This window comes from Eulemur rufifrons, chromosome 23, assembly GCF_041146395.1.
Source record: "Eulemur rufifrons isolate Redbay chromosome 23, OSU_ERuf_1, whole genome shotgun sequence".
Taxonomy (NCBI): domain Eukaryota; kingdom Metazoa; phylum Chordata; class Mammalia; order Primates; family Lemuridae; genus Eulemur; species Eulemur rufifrons.
This window is the reverse complement of record NC_091005.1, coordinates 15,705,608-15,727,308: the sequence shown is the minus strand read 5'-3', so window position 1 is coordinate 15,727,308 and position 21,701 is coordinate 15,705,608. Positions and strand designations below refer to the sequence as shown.

General features: G+C 50.1%; 1 protein-coding gene and 2 non-coding genes across 5 annotated transcripts in view; 2 read left to right on the top strand and 1 right to left on the bottom strand.

Moving 5' to 3' along the window:
• Window positions 1–14,865, bottom strand: part of VAC14 (VAC14 component of PIKFYVE complex) — a 100,017-nt gene extending 85,152 nt beyond the window's left edge. The window contains exons 1-3 of one of the 3 annotated variants that reach the window (XM_069456751.1): window positions 14,495–14,865; window positions 552–702; window positions 95–262 (exon numbers count right to left, since the gene is read on the bottom strand). In XM_069456751.1, the coding sequence (XP_069312852.1) occupies window positions 95–262; window positions 552–702; window positions 14,495–14,598 (423 nt within the window). In that variant the 5' untranslated portion in view covers window positions 14,599–14,865. The remainder of the gene's footprint in view (window positions 1–94; window positions 263–551; window positions 703–14,494) is intronic. The other 2 variants (XM_069456752.1, XM_069456753.1) reach the window with 2 other exon arrangements.
• TRNAG-GCC (transfer RNA glycine (anticodon GCC)) lies at window positions 3,054–3,124 on the top strand. The gene has a single exon. It is a non-coding gene; the product is annotated as a tRNA-Gly (tRNA).
• TRNAG-GCC (transfer RNA glycine (anticodon GCC)) lies at window positions 3,753–3,823 on the top strand. Its single transcript has one exon. It is a non-coding gene; the product is annotated as a tRNA-Gly (tRNA).
• Window positions 14,866–21,701: the final 6,836 nt, after the last annotated feature.

Here is a 21,701-nt window from a genome sequence, read left to right as displayed (position 1 = left end):
GTGCATCTGGGGAAAGGGACCCAAGCACCCCGGGTCCCAGGAGGTCAAGTGAGGGGCGTGGACTGAGCTCAGCCCAGCTGGGAGGGGCAGTCACCTTGCTCAGCCCGTCAAACAGCACGTTGAAGTGGGGCAGCACGGCGCCGCGGGCCACCTTGACGATGTTGTAGAGCGCCTCGCAGGCGTAGTAGCGCAGCCTGCTGTCCGCGTCATTGAAGCAGGTCAGCACCGGCTCGATCAGCTCCTTCAGGTAGAGCCCTGAGTCCTGCGACGGGGCGCGAGGGGGAAAAGACAGCTCAGAAGGGATCGGCTGACATCCCGGGTCCCTCGGAGATGCTCAGGCCTGTGTGAGCCCTTCCCAAGCCTGCCTCCCAGGAGAGGGACCACGCCTGGAGACGGGCCCGCAAAGTCAGATGTCCTAGTCTTAGGTGTAGAAAGAGTGGCGATAAAACACAGGTCTGCAACGCCCTGCTGGGACTTGGGAGGGAAGGTGTCTGGATGGCTCAGAGTCAAGGTCATGGCTGGCGTGTCTGTCCCTGGGGAGAGAGGCCCACCTTGCCCAGTGCGATGGAGCAGGCGGCCAGGCCGATGAGGCCCCCTTTCCGGCTGTGGGGGTGCTGAGACAGGGCGAACTCCTGAGACAGGGTCTGGATCACATGTTTGATTTGCACGGTGTTGTTCTGGGCCACGAACTCCCGGACCAGCCTGGAGAGAGAGGAGAGAGGGGCTGTGGGGATCAGGCCACCCCTGCTGTTGGCTCCTGAGGAAGGAGGGAGGTGACCTGTTTAGAAAGAGGAACCGGGAGTCAGGCATCTCAGGCGGGTCTTCCCAGTTCTGCAGCTGGCTGGGCCATGGGTGCTTCCCTACTCTGGCTCTCAGTTTCCCTTTGTGCACAACAAAGGAACAGTTGTGTCTGGAACAGTGGTGCTATCTCACTTCCGGGAATCTGAGAGAATGCAAATAAACGTCCCACTGGAGACCAAAAAATACAGCGCATTGTCAGTTGATCAACCATCTTTATGCAACACGCGCTCAACTTTCCATTCATGCATCCAAGAAGTTCTCCGCATATGGGCCATTATTTCCAGGGATGGTGCTGGGTGCGGACACACAGCTGGACCAGGCCCCAGCCCAATGGGCTAGATCCACACACAAACAAGTAACTGCAGCAAAGTGGCACAAGGGTTATCACAGGAGCAAGAAAACACAACAGGCCAGGTCTCCAGGGCCATCCAGGAGAGGTGGCAGAGAGATGTCAGTTGAGTCAGATCTTAAGAACATTTGAGGCATTTTCTAGGTAAGGAAAAGAAGGCAGGGTGTCTTGGGCACAGGGAAGAGCCTGGTCACAGGCAAAGAGTGCCGAGAAGACGTGGCATGCTGAGGGCAGGAGCAGGTGTCGAGCGTGTGGAAAGAACAGCTAGAGACAAGTTAAGGAAAATATGAACCAGGGCAAGTTCTCCAGCAAGGGGTGACAACACGCCCACTCCCATGCTTTACCAGACACCTCTGGTGGCCACTTGGAGAAGCAGAGCTGGGGTGGGGGCGGGGGTGGGTTTGACAGAAAGAACTGACGCCAAGGACAAACCTTCCAGCAGAACACTCCAGCTACAGGATAAGGAGGACCTGAAATGTGGCTGAGGTGTTGGGAAAGAGCAGGAGGGACTGCTTCTAGAATTCAACAGAAAAGCATCAGCAGCCATGTAATACAGGGGTGGGTGGGCAGATAGCACCTCCAAAGTGTCTCCCTGGGCAGTGACGCTAACAGGGAGAGGGGCAGGTCAGAGGGAGGCTGCCCTTGTGGGAGGGAGTGCCTGGGCTCACCCCAGGGATGGGCGGGACGCTTCCCCAGGCAGGCCCTGCCCTGAGCGGAGGAGAGCTGAGGGAGGCCTGGTTCTGCACAGACCAGTCTGTTTTCAGAGCCCCATGGGCACGGAGGCCAGGCCTTTGCCCTGCGGTGAGAGGCCCCATGTGGGGCGATGGCAGCACGAGTGGCCCGGATCACTGCTGGGGGACCTGTGGCTGGGGCGGTCAGGGAAGGCTTCCTAGGCGTGGGATGGGAGCCGGATCCTGCAGGAGGCGTGAGAGAGAAGGAAACGGGCCTTCCAAGCAAAAGGAACTGTGTGAGCAAAGGCAAGGAGGGGGAACTGGCCAACCTTGCCCGGGACCCCAGGGGCCAGAACAGCAGTGGGAAACCTCGAGGATGGGTGGGCTCTGGTAACTGGGGCATCTCCAGCTAGGAGAATATTCACACCACCTAACAGGAGCCTTTCAGAAAAACAGGAGTTTTTTCTGGGCACGTGAGTGTCTTGAGGACCCTGGAGACGTGTGTGGGGTGCAGCCACTGAAGGTGGGAAGTGGGAGGTCTAGAGACCGTGGACTTTCAGAGGCAACTACAGAGACTCATTCTCACCTCGCCTTGCATCCAATCACGGCAGGCACAATGCTCGCCTGTTGCATAAATGAGATCTCAAGTTGGCCTGAAGAATTTTAAGAATAGTCATGTTCAAAAGGTATTAATTAGTCTGTGTGGTTCCAGCTCAGTGTCAGGAACTTCTAGTAATTAGAGCTATTCAAAACCACATGTGCTGTCCTATGAGACAGTCACCACACCTACAAAAAGGCTGTTCAGAGAGGGGTGGGCAATGGTTTGATAAAGACTTAACACAGCAAATCATATGGAGCACCTACTGTGTGCCAGGCACTATTCACACAAGAGGTGACAAAACAGGTCTGGCCCCTGGCTGGAGGACGTTGGAGCAGAGATGGGTATTTCAGGAAGGGGCTGTATAAAGGGCCTATGAGAAGCCTCTTGCTCTGATCTTTATGGGGCTGAGGGCTATGGATGGAAGATGAATGCCAGTTCATAGGCTCCAACTCCCCAAGGAGAATAACAAGGCCTGGCAGGGAAGGTTCTACATAAACCTGTCTGGTCTCCCAAACTGGGCAAACCAGCCAGGTGAGGCCTGGTGACCTGCCAGAGTGCCTCTCTCTGAGTATTTACAGAGAGAGACAGTCCCTTGGGAAAAGCCCTGTAGGTGCCACAGAGAACAGCTGGAGCATTGGTGGTTCAGTGGTAGAATTCTCGCCTGCCACGCGGGAGGCCCGGGTTCGATTCCCGGCCAATGCAATGCAGTGTTGCTTTTTATTGCCTTTTCCGGGTCAGTTTCCTCCCAGAGATTCTTCCTTAAGCACACCAGGCCTGCACAGCCCAGGTGCCCACAAATCTGACACCACACTTCCTGCTGAGCGAGCAGCGGAGGAGTGGCTGGGTTCTCTACAGAAGCACTCACTACTGGCACTGGAACCATGGCCTTGATGCCTTCACCCTAGGAGACTCCTGCTGTGCTGCCCTTGGCCTTGGCCAGTCTCCAGCAGGAAGCTGGAGTGAAACCTGAGAACAGTGAAACAGCCCAACACAAGCCCAAGCAGATGGAAAGGGAGGATTCAAACACCAGAGAGGAGACAGTCCCCCAAAGTCCCAACATGCTTTTCTTTCTGACAAAGACTTTAAGCTCTTGTTTCTTTCCCAAGGTCTGAAGGCAAATCAACTGCACACGCTCACCCTCCTGCTCTGCAGTCTAAGCTTACTGTCCTTGCAGCTGTGCTGACGTGGCAGCATCAGGGACTGGCTTTATGTTCTGTGAACTAGCATACACGCACACATACACACACACACACACACACACACACAGACAGACACAGAGGCCCAGGAACGGGGTTAAAGGGAGGTGTCCACACAGCTGCTGACAGCTGGAGCATTGGTGGTTCAGTGGTAGAATTCTTGCCTGCCACGCGGGAGGCCCGGGTTCGATTCCCGGCCAATGCAGCAGAAAACTTTTTTTAAACCTAAAAGATTAAATTGGAGACTTCAAACTGCCTAAAGAATTTGTGAATACACCCTGAAAACTAAGAGTGACTTGTTTCTAGCTTGGATTTTAAATGTCTTCTTCAAAAACCACTCATTTCCTGAATTCCATGAAGATCCAGAACCTGGTCTCCTTGCTCTTGAAGAGTCCAGGTTACTGGGATGCACCGAAGCCCACTGAAGGCAGCTGTGCCTTCCCACGCCTGCACAGACAGCCTGCCAGGAAGCCAGGACACGTCTCTGTGTGGTACAAGTCAGAGTGGCACCAGGAGCTGCACGTGGACATCTCTGACGTGTCAGCAAGGGATCCAAAAGACGCGATGTGCGCGGCAACACAGACAGCCCCGGGACCACCTCTCCTGTCTCCTTGTTTCAGGTCCCAAACGTTCACTGAGCAACCAGAGAGGGCCCCTCCCAGCACGTGGGGTGCATTCCCCGCCCTTGCCCGGGTGGGAGGAAACAAGAGAGAACTCAAGGACTATGGTGCAAACAGAATAAACCCGGTAAGAAGAATGGAAGGTGACCAGGGACAGGTAAGAAAGAGAACGCCTGTTTCTGGTGGGAGGCCACGTGGCGTGGCTTCCCGAGGGGCAGCACTGGGAGGGGCTCTGAAGCCTTCTAGAACAGTGTTCTGAGGCTGGACAGCGGCTCAGAGGAAGGAAGAGCAGGCAGGCATCTGGTTCGGCAGAAGCCAAGGCCACAGGAGGAGAAGTGGACGACAGGCTGGAGAAGCTGTGCCCTGCCATGTGGCTCGGGACCCCGAATGCTCGGGAAAGGAACTGGCATTTAGTCCTGGCGGCAGCGAGGAGCGGGGAGGCTGTGAACCAGGTGAGTGAGTGAGCTTTAGGAAGGGCCGTCTGCAGCGGTGGGCGGTGTGGATGTGAATGGCTCAGACGGAGCCTGAAGAACAGCGACAGGTATAGGGAATGCGGCTCTAACGTCAGGTGACAGCCTGCAAGAGGCACGGGGCCTCCTGAAGGGAGAAGATGGGAAAGGGGCACATGTGTGCTCCCCACCCCCTCGTGCAAGCGCAGCACTGCCTTTCTCCTTGCTCGACACCAGCTGGAAGGCTTCTCCCACCGAATCTTACTAGGACTCAACTCAGGGCACCCAGGCCACTACAGAGACGATGGCCCACTCTTCAAGTCCTGCGGCTCCGGGAACCCCGTTTCTACTCTCTGTACGCTTGCACTTAAGGGTGGAATATTCTTCATCTCCAGGCTGGAGGGAAAGCTGTGAGAACATGTTCTCACCGAAAGCATCAGCCTGGAGAGCACGGGGGCTGGCCGTAGGGTCGACCCCCGGGTCACAGGCAGGAAGAATCCGTTCCAGGAATCAAGCCCATCCTCTTACCTGGCACCTACGGCAATCAAACCAGGGCCAGGCCGTCCTTTGCGGCCTTCCTGCCGGTCCCCGGCATAATCTTCCTCCCCAGCCAGACCCACCTTCTCACTGGGCTCCTTCCATGCCTTCTGCACGTGCCATCAGCCCCGTCTCTGGACAAGCTCCCACTCCCCTCTGCATTCCTCCGGCCCTCACAGTCCAGCCCAAGTCCAGCCCCCTGCTTTTCCTGACTACCCCACGAGGTGAGCACTTCTCCTCTGACCCTGAAGGACTCAGTGACCCCTCATTCTGTGCCCTGCAATGCACTGTCGGATGTCACCAGTTAAGTTCCTTCTCATGGGTACATTCCTATTTCTACAGCTTCTTGATAAAGTCCTTGCAGACTGGCGCCATCGTCTCTGCATCTCCAGCATCCGCCCTCTGAGTCCAGCACTTTGCACAGAGTAGGTTAGGAATCGGTAAACACCTGGCGAGGCCAGCAGAGGCGACAGACGACACGAGCTGTATGGCAAACCTGGGCAAAGCGCCATGCTGCCGTATGGGTGCCATGGGGGTGCTCTGTGAACCCAAACCTAACCTGCTGGGTTAACCAATATTGCATTTGGATGGTCCTAAGCCCCTTGCCTTATAATTCAAGTCAGTAGGAGCAAAGGGCCCCATTACGGGGATCCCAGAATGCACACTGAGAAGGGCCCAGGTCATCAGAGCTGCAGCTGGTGGCTGGGGAAAGACGCACATGCTGGGATGTGACCGGAAGCGCACCTGCAGAGGGCAGAGGTGTGCTCTAACTCCGCACTAGGTACTCAGAATCACCCCCGTCAGCCAGCCTGTGGTGTGGTCTCTCTACATCACAGGGCAAGTACAGAGAGGGAAAAAAAAGCAGCTACAAGGGGAAGCAGAGCAAGTGAAGTTTAAAATCCGGGCATCCCTGGTCTCTCTTCAAAAGATCACACTGTCTCTCCTTTCATGCACAGGCTGGGAGCCGGGGTGCGGTGTGGAGGGGGGGATCTGAAGCTGAACTCATTTTGAAGTTAACATTTGGCCCAGAAACTCTCATGATCACAAACCCCTGGAGACCCTGACTGATGCAAAGGTCACGGGCATTACTGTTCTATACACTGGAGAAGGGAACCCGCTTCTGCCTGGTTTCCTCCAAAAAGCACTGAAAATCCCTGGCTGGAGGTGTCCCCTAGAGGTTGCTCAGAGCCTCCATTCTCAACTGGTCATCGGTGTCACAGGATGGCAGAGACACCCACTGCCCAGAAGAGACAAACCCCCAAGTGAGCCAGTGCCAAGCTCTTGACACCCCCTTCCACGTGGTGAAGATGAGCCACACTGACTACCCCTCCCCGATGGGAGGAGAAGCCACAGACAGGGTAGGATGCATTTGGGCCCTTATCAGCCAAGGGAGAACCTGGGGCCACAGCCTCAGCAACACACTGGACCTCTTGGCCTCCATAACACAGTGTGGGGGGCTGCGTGGGGACTGGAGGATCGACCACTTCCTAAGCACTCACTCTGTGCTGAGTATTTCAGGGCTCAGTTATTCCCCAGGACAACCTCTTCCCGTAGCTATCATTACCCCATCTTCCCGATGTGAAACGGCCTCAGAGAAATCAAGTCCTTTTCCCCGGGTCACAGAGGGTCTGAACCTGGGACACCTACAAAGTCCACGCCCTTTCAACTGTCTCTCAGTTCCTCTCTCCCGTCTTCTTAAGCCACTTCAGCTGCAACCGGAACACACCCCCCTCACAGATGGCACCTCCCTTGTGTGGAACAGAGGACCCCAAGTAGCATGGAGCATTCTCCATACATTTTCCCCACACTATTCAGTGTTCAGATATCCCCAAAGCCTCCTCCCCACACGCAGGGAGTGCAGATAAGGTGTGCATTTGACATCTTTTGAAATGAAGCTCGAGAGCTGGTCTCCTACTGTGAAGGCAGGAGCTAAGTAACCATTTACTGAGCACTTCTTATGTGGCGGGCCACGTGCTGGATGCTTTACACACATGATCTAATTGAAACCTTAAAACAACTCACTGAGTTAGGTACTATTATACCCATTTTACAGCTAAGGGAAACTGAGGCTGAGAGAAGTTAAGAAACATACACAAAGTCACGCCACTTGTAGATGACCGGTCTAAAATGCAAACCTAGCCTTTGCTGATCCCAAGGCCTGAACTCTCACCTATTGTGTTACACCATCCCCCCGCCAAATATCACAGCTACCACCTGTTGGCTGCCCACTGAGTGACAGGCACTTTACATTTATTATTTCATTTAACTCCAATCCCATTTCATTTGGAGATGTCCAAATGTCCCAACCTCTGTCCCAGGCGGCAGAGGTTTTAGCCACTGTATTTGGGTTCTCGTATGTTCAGAGGAGACACCTCAGCTGTACGGTAGGGTTAATAATTACAATGACTTTGTGCTGTTTTTAGAATATTAAACCAGATAAGGCACATAATGTGCTTTGCACTGCACACGCTCAGCGACAGTCCTAGTGCAAAGTCAGAAGCAGGGAGGCTGTGATCTTATACCCCCATGCGAGATCGTGTTCATTCAATACATGCTGGCCGAGCACCTGCTCTGCTGCTGGCTCCAAGACGGATACAACGATAAACCCAGAGCCGACAGCTATTCCTGCAACGCGAAACTTTCAGCATTGACTTGGGGCTGCTGCCTTCTCTCCCCCTGGCAAGTCCAACTATCCCTTCCAGTTCCCCATGCGACATACCACATTCCGACGGCACACCCGGGCAGCGGCACACCCGGGCAGCAGCGTCCCACAGAGAATCCGGGTAAACATCTCCATCTGCTCTGCTGAGTATTTACGTAATTTGGTTTCCATTTGCTCACCAGTCTCCAATAACGGGATGGGAAAACCAGCACATCTGCTGCTGAGCAGGGGCCAAAGACCTTCTGCAAAGGCCTAAGAATGAACTGATGGAACATACACTGGATACAACCCGGAGAAAAACAACAAAGGAGAAACAAGCATCAGAGGCAGAGCAGGAGGCCTGTTTTGATCTCAGGTGACAATAACTGTGACCACTTAACGAGCGCTTCCCTCACACTGCAGCAAAATACCACCGACATTAGTTTAAAAATTGAGAAACGATTCACATACCACACATTCACTCTTTTAAAAGTCAGTGGCTTTTAGTATATTCACAAAGTTGTACAACTATCACCACAATCAAGTTTAGAACATTTTTGCCGTCTCCAAAAGGAACCTTGTGCCCGACAGCGGTCACTCCCCACTTCCCCCCAACCTCCTGAGCCCCTGGCAACCACTAACCTACTTTTTTGTCTCTACAGATGTGCCTGTTCTGGACGTTACACAAAAATGGCATCATACAGTATGTGGCCTTTTGTGACTGCCTTCTTTACTGTTTCAAGGTGCATTTTTTTAAGATAAGGAAACCGAGGCACAGAGAGGTTAAACCAGAGGCCACTAAGTCAGGTGCTCACAGCGGCCAGGCAGGAGAGACCAAGGAGGCGGCCCAGGGAGGTGAGACGGGCGCTGGGGAACTTGCCAACGCAGGTGGCAAAGGTCCCGCTGATCGGCTACGTGGGAACGTGGGCCCCATAGGGCCGCATCTCCCAACTCTTTAAGGGAAGGCAGAGACTCAAATTTCACTGTGAAATTTCTCAATCTAAAATAAAAATACTCTGTGATCCAGGCCAAACCAAACAGGTCTGTGGGCAGGACACAGCCCCTGTGATGCCTGGATTAAGCAATCTGCCGAGGGTCCCACTCTGATAAACAGCCGGGCTGGGTGGCATTCTGACCTGCATTCCACAAACTGCCTCAAGTCACTTGGGAATAAATATAGTCTTGCGCCACATAGGCCGATTCAGTCAACAACAGACTGCACATACCGCGGTGGTCGCATAAGACTGTGGTATGGTATTGGTACTGAATCTTTTCTACGTTTAGATATGTTGAGATACACAAATCCTTACCATTGTGTTACAGTTGCCTACAGCACTCAGTACGGTAACACGCCGTACAGGTGTGTAGCTCGGGAGCAACAGGTGACACCTTACAGCCTAGGTGTGCAGCAGGCTGTACTCTCTAGGCTTGTGTAAGAGCACTCTGTGATGTTTGCACGAGGACGAAATCGCCTGATAACACATTTCTCAGAACATATCCCCCTTAAGTGATGCATGACTATACTGTCTTCCCCACAGAGGCGGTTGGCTAAAAAACGAGCCAGATCACACTGTACAGTTCAACCTTTACCTGATCACGCACCTCCCGGGACCCCCCACACCACCCCCAGTGGGCTAGGAGGCCTGACTCAGGACGGCCTCCCACCAGCCCTCTCTGGGTCTTCCTGCAGGGCTTTTCAACTCCAAGTTGAGGAACACTAGAGACCTGACCACAAAGGGCGCCGTCTCTCCCAGCCAGCAGTGAGACGCCGGGGCCCTGCCCCCGCAGCGCCTGGCACAGCAGGCACCCAGCACGTTTATCAGACGCCTGCCAGCACTTCTCCTCCACGTCAGCCTTTCCTAGAGCACAGCCTGGGGTCTACCAACCCTTTCATTAGGACTGATCAATGACTATGTCCCCTAAAATCGAGAACCCATAAAATCTGAAACAGTCATTCTAAAAATCTTAACCTGAATTCAGGCTTATCCTTTAGGAAATTGTGTGGTTGTGTTGGAATGAGGTTGCCGGGGAAAAGCTCTCCAGGTCTTGTGCACAACAGGCTCACAACATTTAGCCAACAGATTCCGGTCCCTTAACACGATGCTAGAGGTCTTGACAGTCGGGATCTGGGGGTCCCTCAGTTGATGCCAGCATCCATCTCTCTGCACTTTTACTGTCTGAGACGCCTGTCGTTGTGATAAAACCCCCTCTTATTAGTGGTTTTAAGCTCTCACTGGAATGCCATATGCAGTACTGGCTCTGTCACCTAAGCAGACAGGCTTTGGAGAACTGAGAGTGGCAGCTACAACCACCATGGAGATGACCAAGTTTGAAAATTTTTTTTATCACATGAATGCCCCATTTTTGGTAGAAAGAAACATTCACGTAGTGGGGAAGCCTTCTGAGACGCTGATGAACCTGGGTTTTCTGGCCAGGTTCTATTCTAGCTGTGAAACCGTGGGAAGATAACTTAACCTCAAGGGGCCTCTGTTTCCTCATCTGTGAAATGGGATAACACCACCCAGCTCACAGGGCAGCTGTGTAAAATCAATGAGATGAGGGGTGTACAATGGCCAAAGGGAAGCTTCTCTATTCCCCCTGCCCGGCCCCAAATGGGGCAGACAACATTTTATCACATGTGCACTCCCAGTTTCACTACGACCACTGTTATGCACTGAACTATCCCCTCCCCACCAAACTCGCATGTTGAAGCTCTGACCTCCAATGTGAGAAAGGGCCTGTAAGGAAGTAATTAAGGTAAAAGAGGTCGTAAGGGTGGGGCCCCTGATGCCACCGGATTAGTGTCCTTATAAGAAGAGCCACCAGAGCTGCCAACTCCCATCCAAAAGAGGAGGTCATGCAGGCACACGTGAGATGGCAGCCACCTAGAAGCCAAGAGAAGCGGTCTCAGAATGAAACCTACCTTTTTTTTTTTGTTTTGTTTCCATAAGAAGGACAAAAACCTACCCTACTGGCACTTTGATCTTGGACTTCCCAGTCTCCAGAACTGTAATTAGAAATTTCTGTTGTTTAAGCCACGCAGTCCATGGTACTTTGTTACAGCAGTTCTAGCAGATGAAAAAAATCCCATTGCCGGAGCTTTTCTTTAAAGGGATCCCTAATCAAACCTTCCCATGCCTGCGGGGCTCAGGCTGGCAGAGCGGCTGTGGGCAGCAGGCTACTTGGTCTGGGAGAGCCTGGGGCAAACCCGATGGGCAGGCAGTGCTGCAGCCTTCTAACACCTGCCACGTGCCGCCAGGGACTAAAGTATGACGGCAACACGGAGGTGTGGACCCTGCCTTCAGGGAGCTCGCAGTCTAGGAGGGGTGGCAGATTTAGAAACAATGACAGTAGAGTTGTACCCATTTTCCATGTGCTACCGTAATACATTACCACAAACTTAGTGGCTTAGAACAACACAAATTTATTATTCTGGGTCCCACTGAGCTGAAATCAAGTGCTATCAGGGCTGAGTTACTTTCTGGAGGCTCAAGGGGAGAATCCACTTCCTTGCCAGCTTCTAGAGGCTGTCTGCGTTCCTGGGATGGTGGCTCCCTCCCGTCGATGCCAGCAATGACTGGTTAGGTTTTCTCACATCACATCACCCGACACTGACTCTTTCTGCTCCCCCCTTCCCAGTTAAGGACTCTTGGGGTAACACTGGGCCCAGCAGGATAATCCAGGATAATCTTCCCCTTTGAAGGTCAGCTGATGAGCAACCGTAATTTCCCCCTACCATGTAATGTAACGTATTCGTAGCCTCCAGGGAATAGGACGTCTTTGGGAGATCATTATTCTGCCCATCAAAGAGCGATAAGAGCGCTACTGATAGATAATACTTATGTAGTATATATGTTATAAATAATTAGAACAGTTACGAAATAATTCTGTATATATAGCATATTATATCACAATTATAACATGCCAAGTACTGCGCTAAGCACTTTACAACATTGGCTCAAACACCCCTATGAATGCAATTATCGTTCTCATTTTACAGGTGAGGAAACAGAGGCAGAAAGGCTAACTAGCTTGCCCATGGTCACCCAGCTAGTAAACGGGAGCTTGAACCCCAGTGTCTGGCTCCAGAGCCTGCTCTTAACCACTATGCCATGCAGCTTCTCAAAAAATAGGGTGTCTTAGAGGAACCACTTACCTAAGAACAGGCTCGAGCACTTTCATTTCTAAGGCCCGTGAGCTGACTCACCTCCACCACACAGATAACTGCTGGTACTGTGACCCTTCTTTTACCAGGCGTCTGCAGCCTATACGAGAGCTTAATTAATAGCGTTTGGCTGAGAGTCACTTTGACCAAGCCCAATGAAGAATGTATTCAAATATACAATATTCCATAAGTACCTGACACATAGAAAGTGCTCAAACATGCAAAATGCTGGTGAGGTATCGATAAATAAATCAGTATCTGTCTCTGAGCAACAAGTGAAACACACGTTCTAAGGAACATATCAAACTGGCCGGCCATTGCTAATTCCAAACATGACTGCAGAAGGCTGGAAAGGGACCAGAGGCTTTTTGAGGCCAGTGCTTCTCAAACTTTAATGTGCCCACAAATCACCCAGGGATCTTGTTAAAACGCAGATTCTGACTTTGTAGGTCTGGAGTGAAGCTCGAAAGTCTCTTTCTAACAAGCTCCCAGGTGTTATCGATGCTGCTGTGTGTACGCCACACTTTGGGGCAGCAAGGTCCTTAGACTGCAATGCTACTTCCCCCACAGAACACGTAGGGTCCTTCATCTATTCAGACACCACTAGTCAAATGTCGCCAGGCACTGTGCTAAGTGCTGAGGAGAAATAACACAGGGTTTCTGCTCTTGAGGAATTCACAGTTAAGGCCCTACTAAGTTTCTCCAAATCCCACAAATCAAGGGCAATATCCAATAAAAATGAACCCCATTAAAGACAAAACCCATACAGAACTGTCGGCAGAGTGACAGCACTTATGCAGGTTGTGCTGGAAGCCACAATAATGTTGAGATGAATACCTCTATTCAAGGACTCAACAGATGACTCAAGCTATGATAAAACCAGATCCTTCTGAGAAGCTGAGTGGGTGAGGGACAAAACTGGGTGTCAAGGCAACTTCGAAGCCAACAAAACCTGTGGACATGAAACCATGCCCACATATCATCTCTGGTTCCCCCTAGTCAGGATGGCAATACTCATTAAGACTTGCTAGCATTAGTGAGCAGTCAAGAAAGTGGTGCCTGATCAGAGAGGCAGCTACATGGTTGTGGACATACTGCATGGGGCGGTCCTCTTATCAAAGTTCAAACCCTTCAGTTTAGAAGGACACTTAAATCCAAATCCAAAGCCATTATGGCAGTGGTTCCCAACAGGGACAATTTTGTACCCTCAGGGGTCATTTGGCAATGTCTAGAGACATTTTCGGTTGTTACAACTGATGGACTGCTACTGTCATCTAGTGGGTAAAGGCCAGACACACTGCTAAAAACCCAACAAGGCACAGGACAGCCCACTACAACCAAGAATTATCTGTCTCAAAATGTCAATAGTCTGAGGTTAAGAAACCCCAAGTTAAGGAATGTACCCCAGGTCAAAGAATGAATGTTATACCATGGAATAGATCAGAGCAGGCCAACATTTCTGCAATGACAGAAATGTTCTATAATCTGTGCCGCCCAATATGGTAGCCAATAGCTACATGTGGCTATTGAACACTCGAAGTATGGGTAATGAGACTGAAATATTAAACTTTAAAATTATATTTAATCTTTAGTAAAATAAATTTAGATAGTCACGCATGGCCAGCGGCTACCCTACTGGACAGGGCAGAACTACAGTCCACCTTTTCTGACTCTCCCATTGGTGTTCTTCCAGTTTCACAGCCTGCTTCCTTTACTCTTCTGAAATCACCCACTTGATTTTATCACTAAGATTTGACTGGGAAAAAATACACAAAAGTAAAATAATACTATAGCTAAAAAGAAAATCTTAATATAACATTCCCAGTTAAACATTCCCTGTTTTGTACATTGGGAGAGAAAGTAAAAGACGAGATCACTGTTACACATACAATGTATCAAGATAGCAGAAGCAAGAAAGGTCAACTGATCTCTACTTCCACTTGCAGGGATGGGTGTTATGACAGATAAAAACCCCCTCTGAACCTTGAGATCATGAGGTTTCGGACTCGATTTCTCCACTTGGTCATCTAACAGGACCTTCCGATTCTCAGAAGCTGGGTAAGAAACCAGGCAGGTCAACATCACTAGCAAATTCTCCCACTCTGACTTCTCTCCCATCACAGAGGCCAACTCTCTCATTTGCTGGTTTTGGTGGCGCCGCCACACTGAAGACCCACCATGTGCCAGGCACTGTGCAAAGCACTACACATACATTATGTCACTTCATTCTAACTGCAGCCCTTTAAGGTACCAGGACATTAAAAAACTTGGACCAAACCTCACAGCCAGTCGGGGGCAAAGCGGGGATTCCCAGATATGACTGCAAATCTCCTGCTCTTAAACACTGCGCTAAGGGCCTGAAACCCGGGAAAGTTAACAGTGGCTGGGAAGGTGTGAAGCGTCCCCCCGGGGAGCAGAGCAGCCAGGGGCTGCACGACCAGGGAGGTGTCCCGGCGGCTCTTACTTCTCGATCTCCAGCGCTGCCACCTTCCGCTTTTCGTACAGCTTGTCATTGAGGGCGCGAACGATGTTTGGCGTGAGGGGCGAGAAGTCCTTCTCGGGGTTCATGGTGGTAGCTCGAGAAGCCTCGCGACTCCTTAGCCCGCGGCTGCCGGGGCCGCGCCGGTGCCAGGGGAGTCTACGGCTCCGCGCTGCCCCCGGCGCCGGCTCATGGACCACGCCGCCCCAGGCCCGCCTGCCTCGCTCTGCCGCCGCGCCTTGGAACCCAGGCCCAGACCCCGCTCCTGCACACCTGACCCTGGCCGCCTAACAGCTCAAGCGACCCTCTCCCGCCAGATGCCGGCGGCACTCACGGGGCAGCGGCCATGTTACCCGGGACACATGACTCCTCAGCAGCTTCCGCCTTCCGCCGCGAGGACCCGCCCCTCTCCGGCCACGCCCCCGCACGCCGGCCGCAGGTGGGTTGGCCACGCCCCTCCCGGCTCCACCCCCGCCCCTCACTCTCTCCTGCGCCCCCTGGTCTGAGTGTGGGTTGAGACGTGCTTTACGGGCTTGAGTCACACGCTCAGCTGCCGGCACGTAGTGGGCTTCCGTAACGCTGTGACACAGAAGGGGTTCTTGGAGTCAGAGTCACTTAGCATAATTTATTCAATACTCACCGAATTCACTAGTTCATTCACTACTTAGGTCACTTACCAGCCAATTTCGTATATGACAACGTTTCCCAAAGTGGGGTAACACCATCATCATTTTCGCCATATCCTGGCCACTTGTCCTACTAGTTATTTAATGTTTTTCTCAAATTATCACTTTAAAAAAATCTTAAATTCCTACTTTTAGCTTTGCTTATCCCCTAAAGTCATGGGTTTCAACAGGTAGTTATATATTTTTTTCTAAGACATTAAAATAAATTCTCAGTTAAACACAGTGCTACCTACCTGTCTACCACCTAAAATCTCAGTTACCAAAAGTGGCTGTCACCCCACCATGTGGAAGTCGGAGTGTATTTACCCTGCTCTAGGAGGGCTGGGTTACAGGCAGAGGAGCCCCCAATCTGCTGAATGTGGGTCACCAGATGGATCCACTGGAAAAAAGCCCCTTCGGATGCTTTGAAGTCACACTAAATGGTGGAATTGAAATTGCAGCTCTGTGGTAAAATTTTAAAAAGCAATTTGTGGCCAGAATGTGGTTAAAGATGCAGCAATGGGGAGAGGCTTCAGAGTTCCGTATTCTAAGCTTTCAGAATGAACAGGGACTTAGGACAAGGGCTTGGTTTCAGTGGAGCTCAATGCATCTTAAATATGAACAGTTTTAGAATGCATGGTGGTACTTTTCTCTGAGTGAAAAGTACACATATAGAGCTTATGACAATCTTAAGAATGGAGTATTACCCTTAATTCATAGATCACAAACAGGAACACAATGAGGGACAATGGTAGGCAGAATTCTAGGATGGCCCCCAAGATTCCCACCCATTTGGGCACCTGTCCTGTATAATCCCCTCCCCTTGAGTGTGAGCAAGACTTGTAAATATGATGGGCTGTCACTCATGTGATTATATTGTGTAACACAGCAGAAGGGATTGTGCATATATAATTAAGGTCCCCAATCAGTTGACATTCAGTTAACAAAAAGGGAGATTATCTTGGGTGGGCCTGACCTAACCAGGTGACTGCCTAAAAGAAAAAAAGAAATTTGAAGTGGGAGAGAGATTCTCCTGCTGGCTTTTAAGAGTAAACAGTCATGGGAACTAACTATGATGGGCCACATGGTAAGGACCTGAGAGTTGTCTCTGGTTGCTGAGAGCAGTCCCCTGTTGTCAGTTGCCAAGAAAATGGAGAATTTAGTTATATGGTCTCAAGGAAATGAATGTTGCCAACACACTGAGGGTGCAGACATTTCCCTAGTTGAGCCTCCAGGCGAGGTTGCAGCTGGCTAGCACTTTGATCTCAGCCTTGTAGGACCCTGAGCTGAGAACTCGAGGTTCAGTCCACTCTCCTAACCCATGGAAACTGTGAGATAATAAATCTGTGTCGTTTTAAGTTCCTAGGTTTGTGGTAATTTGTCATACAGCCATAGAAAACTAACACATGGGCTAATGCAAAACTCAGTAAGTCACAGAGATACCGTGTCTAGAAAAATCCGTGTTTTCCTTTTCCTTTCCTGGTGGGGTTTTCACAGCTGTTAAAACCTTTTCCAACACAATTCAACAGATGAAGGTATGTGCATCAACAATATGAAAACTGTCCCAAATATAGATCCATCTTCAGAGAAAATGCATGGCTCTTACCTTGATACCAAGTAGTACTGCCAAGGACATTTTCAAATGTCTTTCCAAGTTTTTCTTTGGGATTTTGATGATGGTTGATGCAAAACAATGAAAAAATTTAAATCAATGGAAATGATTTGGGTCTATTTCTCCAATGTGTGTTCATTTCCACTGGACCCATATCTAATATAATATTTCATCTGTTCCTTTTGCTTTTTGATTTGGCTTTTTCTTAGAAGTGAACTGAATTTCCCAAGGGTCATAATGTGATATGGTTTTTAATAGTTGAAACAGTAAGTTTTTTTTTTTTTTTTTACCAGAAGGAGTTTTTTTTCTCCTGAAATTACATTCTGGATCAGGTTGCTAGGAAACCAGTTTCTTATTCAAGTCCCAAACCAATGCTTTGTCCTACCTTTAGGTCAGAAGTTCTGAAAGCCAGGGGTTAATTTGATCAGGTTTGCCTGTCCTGCGTGCTCTTGGTTGCCTGCTTTTTTTTTTTTTTTCTCCCTTTTTCCATAAAGCTGAAGGCTGCACTGCTAAATGCTTAAACTTAACTTTCATAGTTACCATGGTCATTGTAGCCGTTTTTCAGAAACTCGGACCAGCTCCTGTCCAGTTCAAATCAGTTGAGACCACTGACCTTTCAACTGAGCCTGTATAAATGCCCGAAGATGGCCTTTTGGTATCAGAGAGCCAAAAACACCATCCTCGGATCACGGTAATGCCACCATTTTCTGCACATGTGTCCTGTGGAATGCCATGAACCCCGACTACGATTCTGCAAAACAGACCCATTATTTCATTTTTGCCCCCTGCCAATCACCTTTCCCTATACTTTAGCCCACCCCACTTCCCTAACCCATAAAGATGCCTAAGGCTTCTCTTCGCGGAGGTGAATTTGAGAGCTATTCTCCTGCCTCCTTGCCTGACGGCCTTGTGGTTAAATATTTTCTCTTTTACAAAACCAGTGATTGATTTACTGTGCAAGGGCAGGACTGACCTGGACCTGGCTGATAACAGTTCATGGAAAAAGTGGTTTTTCTTCTCCAGTGTCTTAGAAAATGCCAACTAATGAAGGTTATTTATGCATGATTGAACTGGCAGTGGCGCTGAGAATGAAGCCCAAAAGCCACCCCTTCTCTGACCCCAGTGGCCAGCCCTGCACAGACTCTTCTAGACTAGGGGACAGCTGACATGCCTGGCTGCACACATGTCACAGTTATGTTATAATTCATCTGCATCTGGGTGGTGCCTGGTTGTTATTATAGAACTTGGAATAGCTCTGTAACAACTATTAATAATAGCTATTACAAGTTGTGTAAAAGTTACTGTATAACTCATAGCAAGGGGATGCTGGTGACATTGTAAGAGACTGTACCCAAATCTTGAACTGTGCAAAGAAAGTTTCTCCAACAGCAATGTAATTTTAGCTGGAGTTTCATGGCAACATGGTTGAAGGTATAAGAGGCTTGGGGAGTCCAACAGTTGGGATTTTCTTGAGATTTGGCAGGCCCTCACTCATGTGATAATATTGTCCTCTGTGACTTGAGGCCCCCAAAGAAGGGGTTAGACTTGGCATGGCACGTTCACCAAGGCCAGGGAGCCCATTCTCATGGTATTCCGTGCACAGTGCTCCCTGGAGTTCTGCCACACAGCCTCCCTGAACATGCCCAGGTAGACGTCCCCTGGTCTGCTTTGCTGAGAATGGACTCTTTCAAATGTAATTCCCACAAGCTTGTGTCAGAAGGCCTATTCTCACCAAGCTTCTACCCAGCCCCCCGGTGAGCTACTTTGCCATTCCAAATTTGCCAATATGAAACTATTTTGTTATGATTTTTTTTGAGGCCAAGGAAGCATGGGAACTACCAAAAGGGAAGAAATGTACCCAATCTCATGTCAGCCTAGAAGGGGCTTCACGCTGGGACAGGATCTGAGCTGGGCTTTGGTCCCAGGGAGAAGAGACTTCCTCCTCTCTCAGGGCCTAGGAGAATTTGGACTCTGGACTCTGGCCTGGGGAGTACTGGAACAGGTCTGAGGTGGGGGGAGTTGCCCCTTGCCACCCGAAGGCAGGCTGCAAATGGCGCCGTTTTGCCAGCAGTGACACCAGGAAATGGCTAGTTTCTGCAGCAGCCACTGTTTGGGGTGGTGGTTGGGTGCCCTCCAGCAGGCTGGCTTTAGAGGAATCTTGGAGTCTCCCTGTGCTCTGGGTGCCGGCGTATCAGCCAAGCGTTCGCACGGCTTCCTTCCTTTTCTTCAGTCCCAGCAACCATTTTAGCACATTAGGTTTGCAGCTGCGGAAAAGGTGTCCCGTTTGAAGAATGCGGAGATGGGCCAATCGCTGCCCTCCACCCCAGCTATGCTGCTGTGAGCGGGTGGTAGGAGGGACATTTTGGGGAGGGCTAATTTCATCAACTAGGTCACCAGCATAGCTCTTAAGACTCCTCTCTTGGGCTCTAATGGAGAGAGTTAGGGCTGCGGATTTGGCAAAGGCAAAGTTCTGCCAGTGATCCCAAAGTAGCCCAACCCCTGCAAGGTGCACGTCCACCACCTGGAGGGCTGCCAAAATGCAGACTCTGATTCAACAGGTCTGGGGTGTGGCCTGAGGTCCTGCTGTGCTGCCAGTGTGGCTTTAGCGCTGTGGTTCTCACAGCCTGACCCTACAAACAGCAGCAACAGCATCGCCAGGAACTGGTTAGAAATGCAAATTCTTGAGCCCCACCCAAACCTTCTAAATCAGACTCTCTGAGGGTGGGCCAGCAGTCGTGTATCAGCGAGCCCTCCAGGGGACCCCGATATATACTAAAATGTGCGAACCACTGACTCATACAGACTGTGTGTTTGCTAGTCATTACACTTGCTCCTTGATCTTAGCATCCTCGCAGATTGTTGGTTAGAGCAGTCTTTGCTCACTCAGCCACTGGGAAAATCTATCACCTAGTTCTTTGTTTTTATACCTATTACTGTTGTCTTTAGGTTTCAAAAATGAGTTGTCTATTAAGTATCATAGTTCCCTTGTATGCATGGCTTCAGCTACCCTCGTTCAACTGTGGAATGAACACATGAAATGAAAAATTCCAGAAATAAGTTGTAAGTTAAATTGCACACCGTTCTGAGTAACGTCAAGAAATCTCGCACCATCCCACTCCATCCTGCCCAGGACACGAATCACGCATTGTACAGTATACCCCTGCTGTATACATTACCCTCCTGGAGATCACTGAGTAGCCGTCTTGGTCACCAAACAACTGTCATGGGACCGCATGCATGTGTTCAAGGAACCTCATTTTACTTAATAATGGCCCCAAAGCTCAAGAGTAGTGATGCTGGCATATAATTGTTCTATTTTATTATAAATTATTGTTAACCTCTTTCTGTTACAAATTTATAAATTAAACTTTATGATAGGTATGTATGTATAGGAAAAAACATAGTACATATAGGGATTGATCCTATCCGTGGTGTCAGGCATCTATTGGGGGTCCTGGGACATAGACCCCGAGGATAACAGTGGATTACTGTATAGGTCTGAGTTTACAAACATTCTAGAAAAAGCTGCATTTGGTACTTGCTGTGGGTCAGGTGTACTGGGCTGAGGGCTGTGAGAGGTACAAAAGATGTAAGAAGAGTCTCCATCCATAAAAACACCTCTAACAGGTTTAAGGGGCTTACTAACAGCCACGCTGCGGGGCCACACCCACAGAGTTTCTGACTCAGTAGGTCTGGGGCGGGGACTGACAGTGTGGATTTTAATAAATCACCAGGTGCTGCGGGTCCAGGGACCATTTTTAAGGCCCACTTCCTTACAACATTCCTTCCTGAGCGGCCATCTGCTTTCGTGCCTCCTCCCCCTCTTGCAGGTGGGCCGTAGGGGATCGGGGGTGGGGGGAGGTGGAGGCAGGGACCCTCAGCCGTAGCTGGACGTCTACAGAAACAAATCCACTCCAGGGCCAGTCTTTAACCATCTTTATTTCAACAGGAGGCACTGACAGGGAAGTGGCCCTATGAAAACACACTGCGAGGCTGGGGAAGAGGCGTCTGCGGAGGTGCCCCACTGCCCCCTGGAGGGGAAGCTCGAGAAAGGCACTGGCTTAGATAGTCAGGCTTTAGGGACACGCAGAATAGGTGCAGTTTCAATGCATCAAACTGGGACGCGGTCTTTCTCTAAAAGGGATTCCTGACTCAGTTGCGGCACGAGTAGCTGGGTGGGTGTTTGGTCTCTAGCACTTGTTCTCAGCTCCGCTGTACAAGTTTTATATACAAAGATGACCGTGCCCCTCTCCAGACCAATTAAATCAGAATTTGGGGCAGGGGTGGGATCTGGGCAGAGAGGTCGGGAATCACTGCTCCCCCATCTGCCTGCTGTGACCAGGGCTGGGGAGGGCAGGGGCAGCTGTGGTCTCTGTTTGCCTTTCTCCAGGGATTCAGGGACTGACAGAATAAAAGCCGGAGAAAAAGTGATGGGAGCGTCATCCCTGGGTGGCTTTAATGTTATCTGTTCATTGCTTCGAAAATAGGTACTTACTTGGTGTTTGAGTGAAAGCCGGATAAAATGCCACATCAAAATAGGGCCATGTCTAAGGGCTCGTTAAACCATTATGGACTTTAAAAAGCAGCCACAGTGCCCAGCGCCGCGCACGGCTAAGAGCTGTCTGGTGGAAGGTCATGGGCGTGATACCTAGGTCTGCTTGGTACAAATGCGGATTATTAAAAACCACTCGAGCTTTGCGAATATGTCAAGAAATTAAATTTAGGGACTCACAAGGATTCAGTTTTGTAAAATATAGATCTATAGTGTGTAGTTGTAATGGCTAATATGGGATAGATATTTCATATCTATATTTGGAAACCACACGACATGGAAATAATTGAATGAGGAGGATAAAACAGTCCCTTTGGAACCTCTTTCTGTTATAAATTTATAAATTAAACTTTCTTCTTCTTC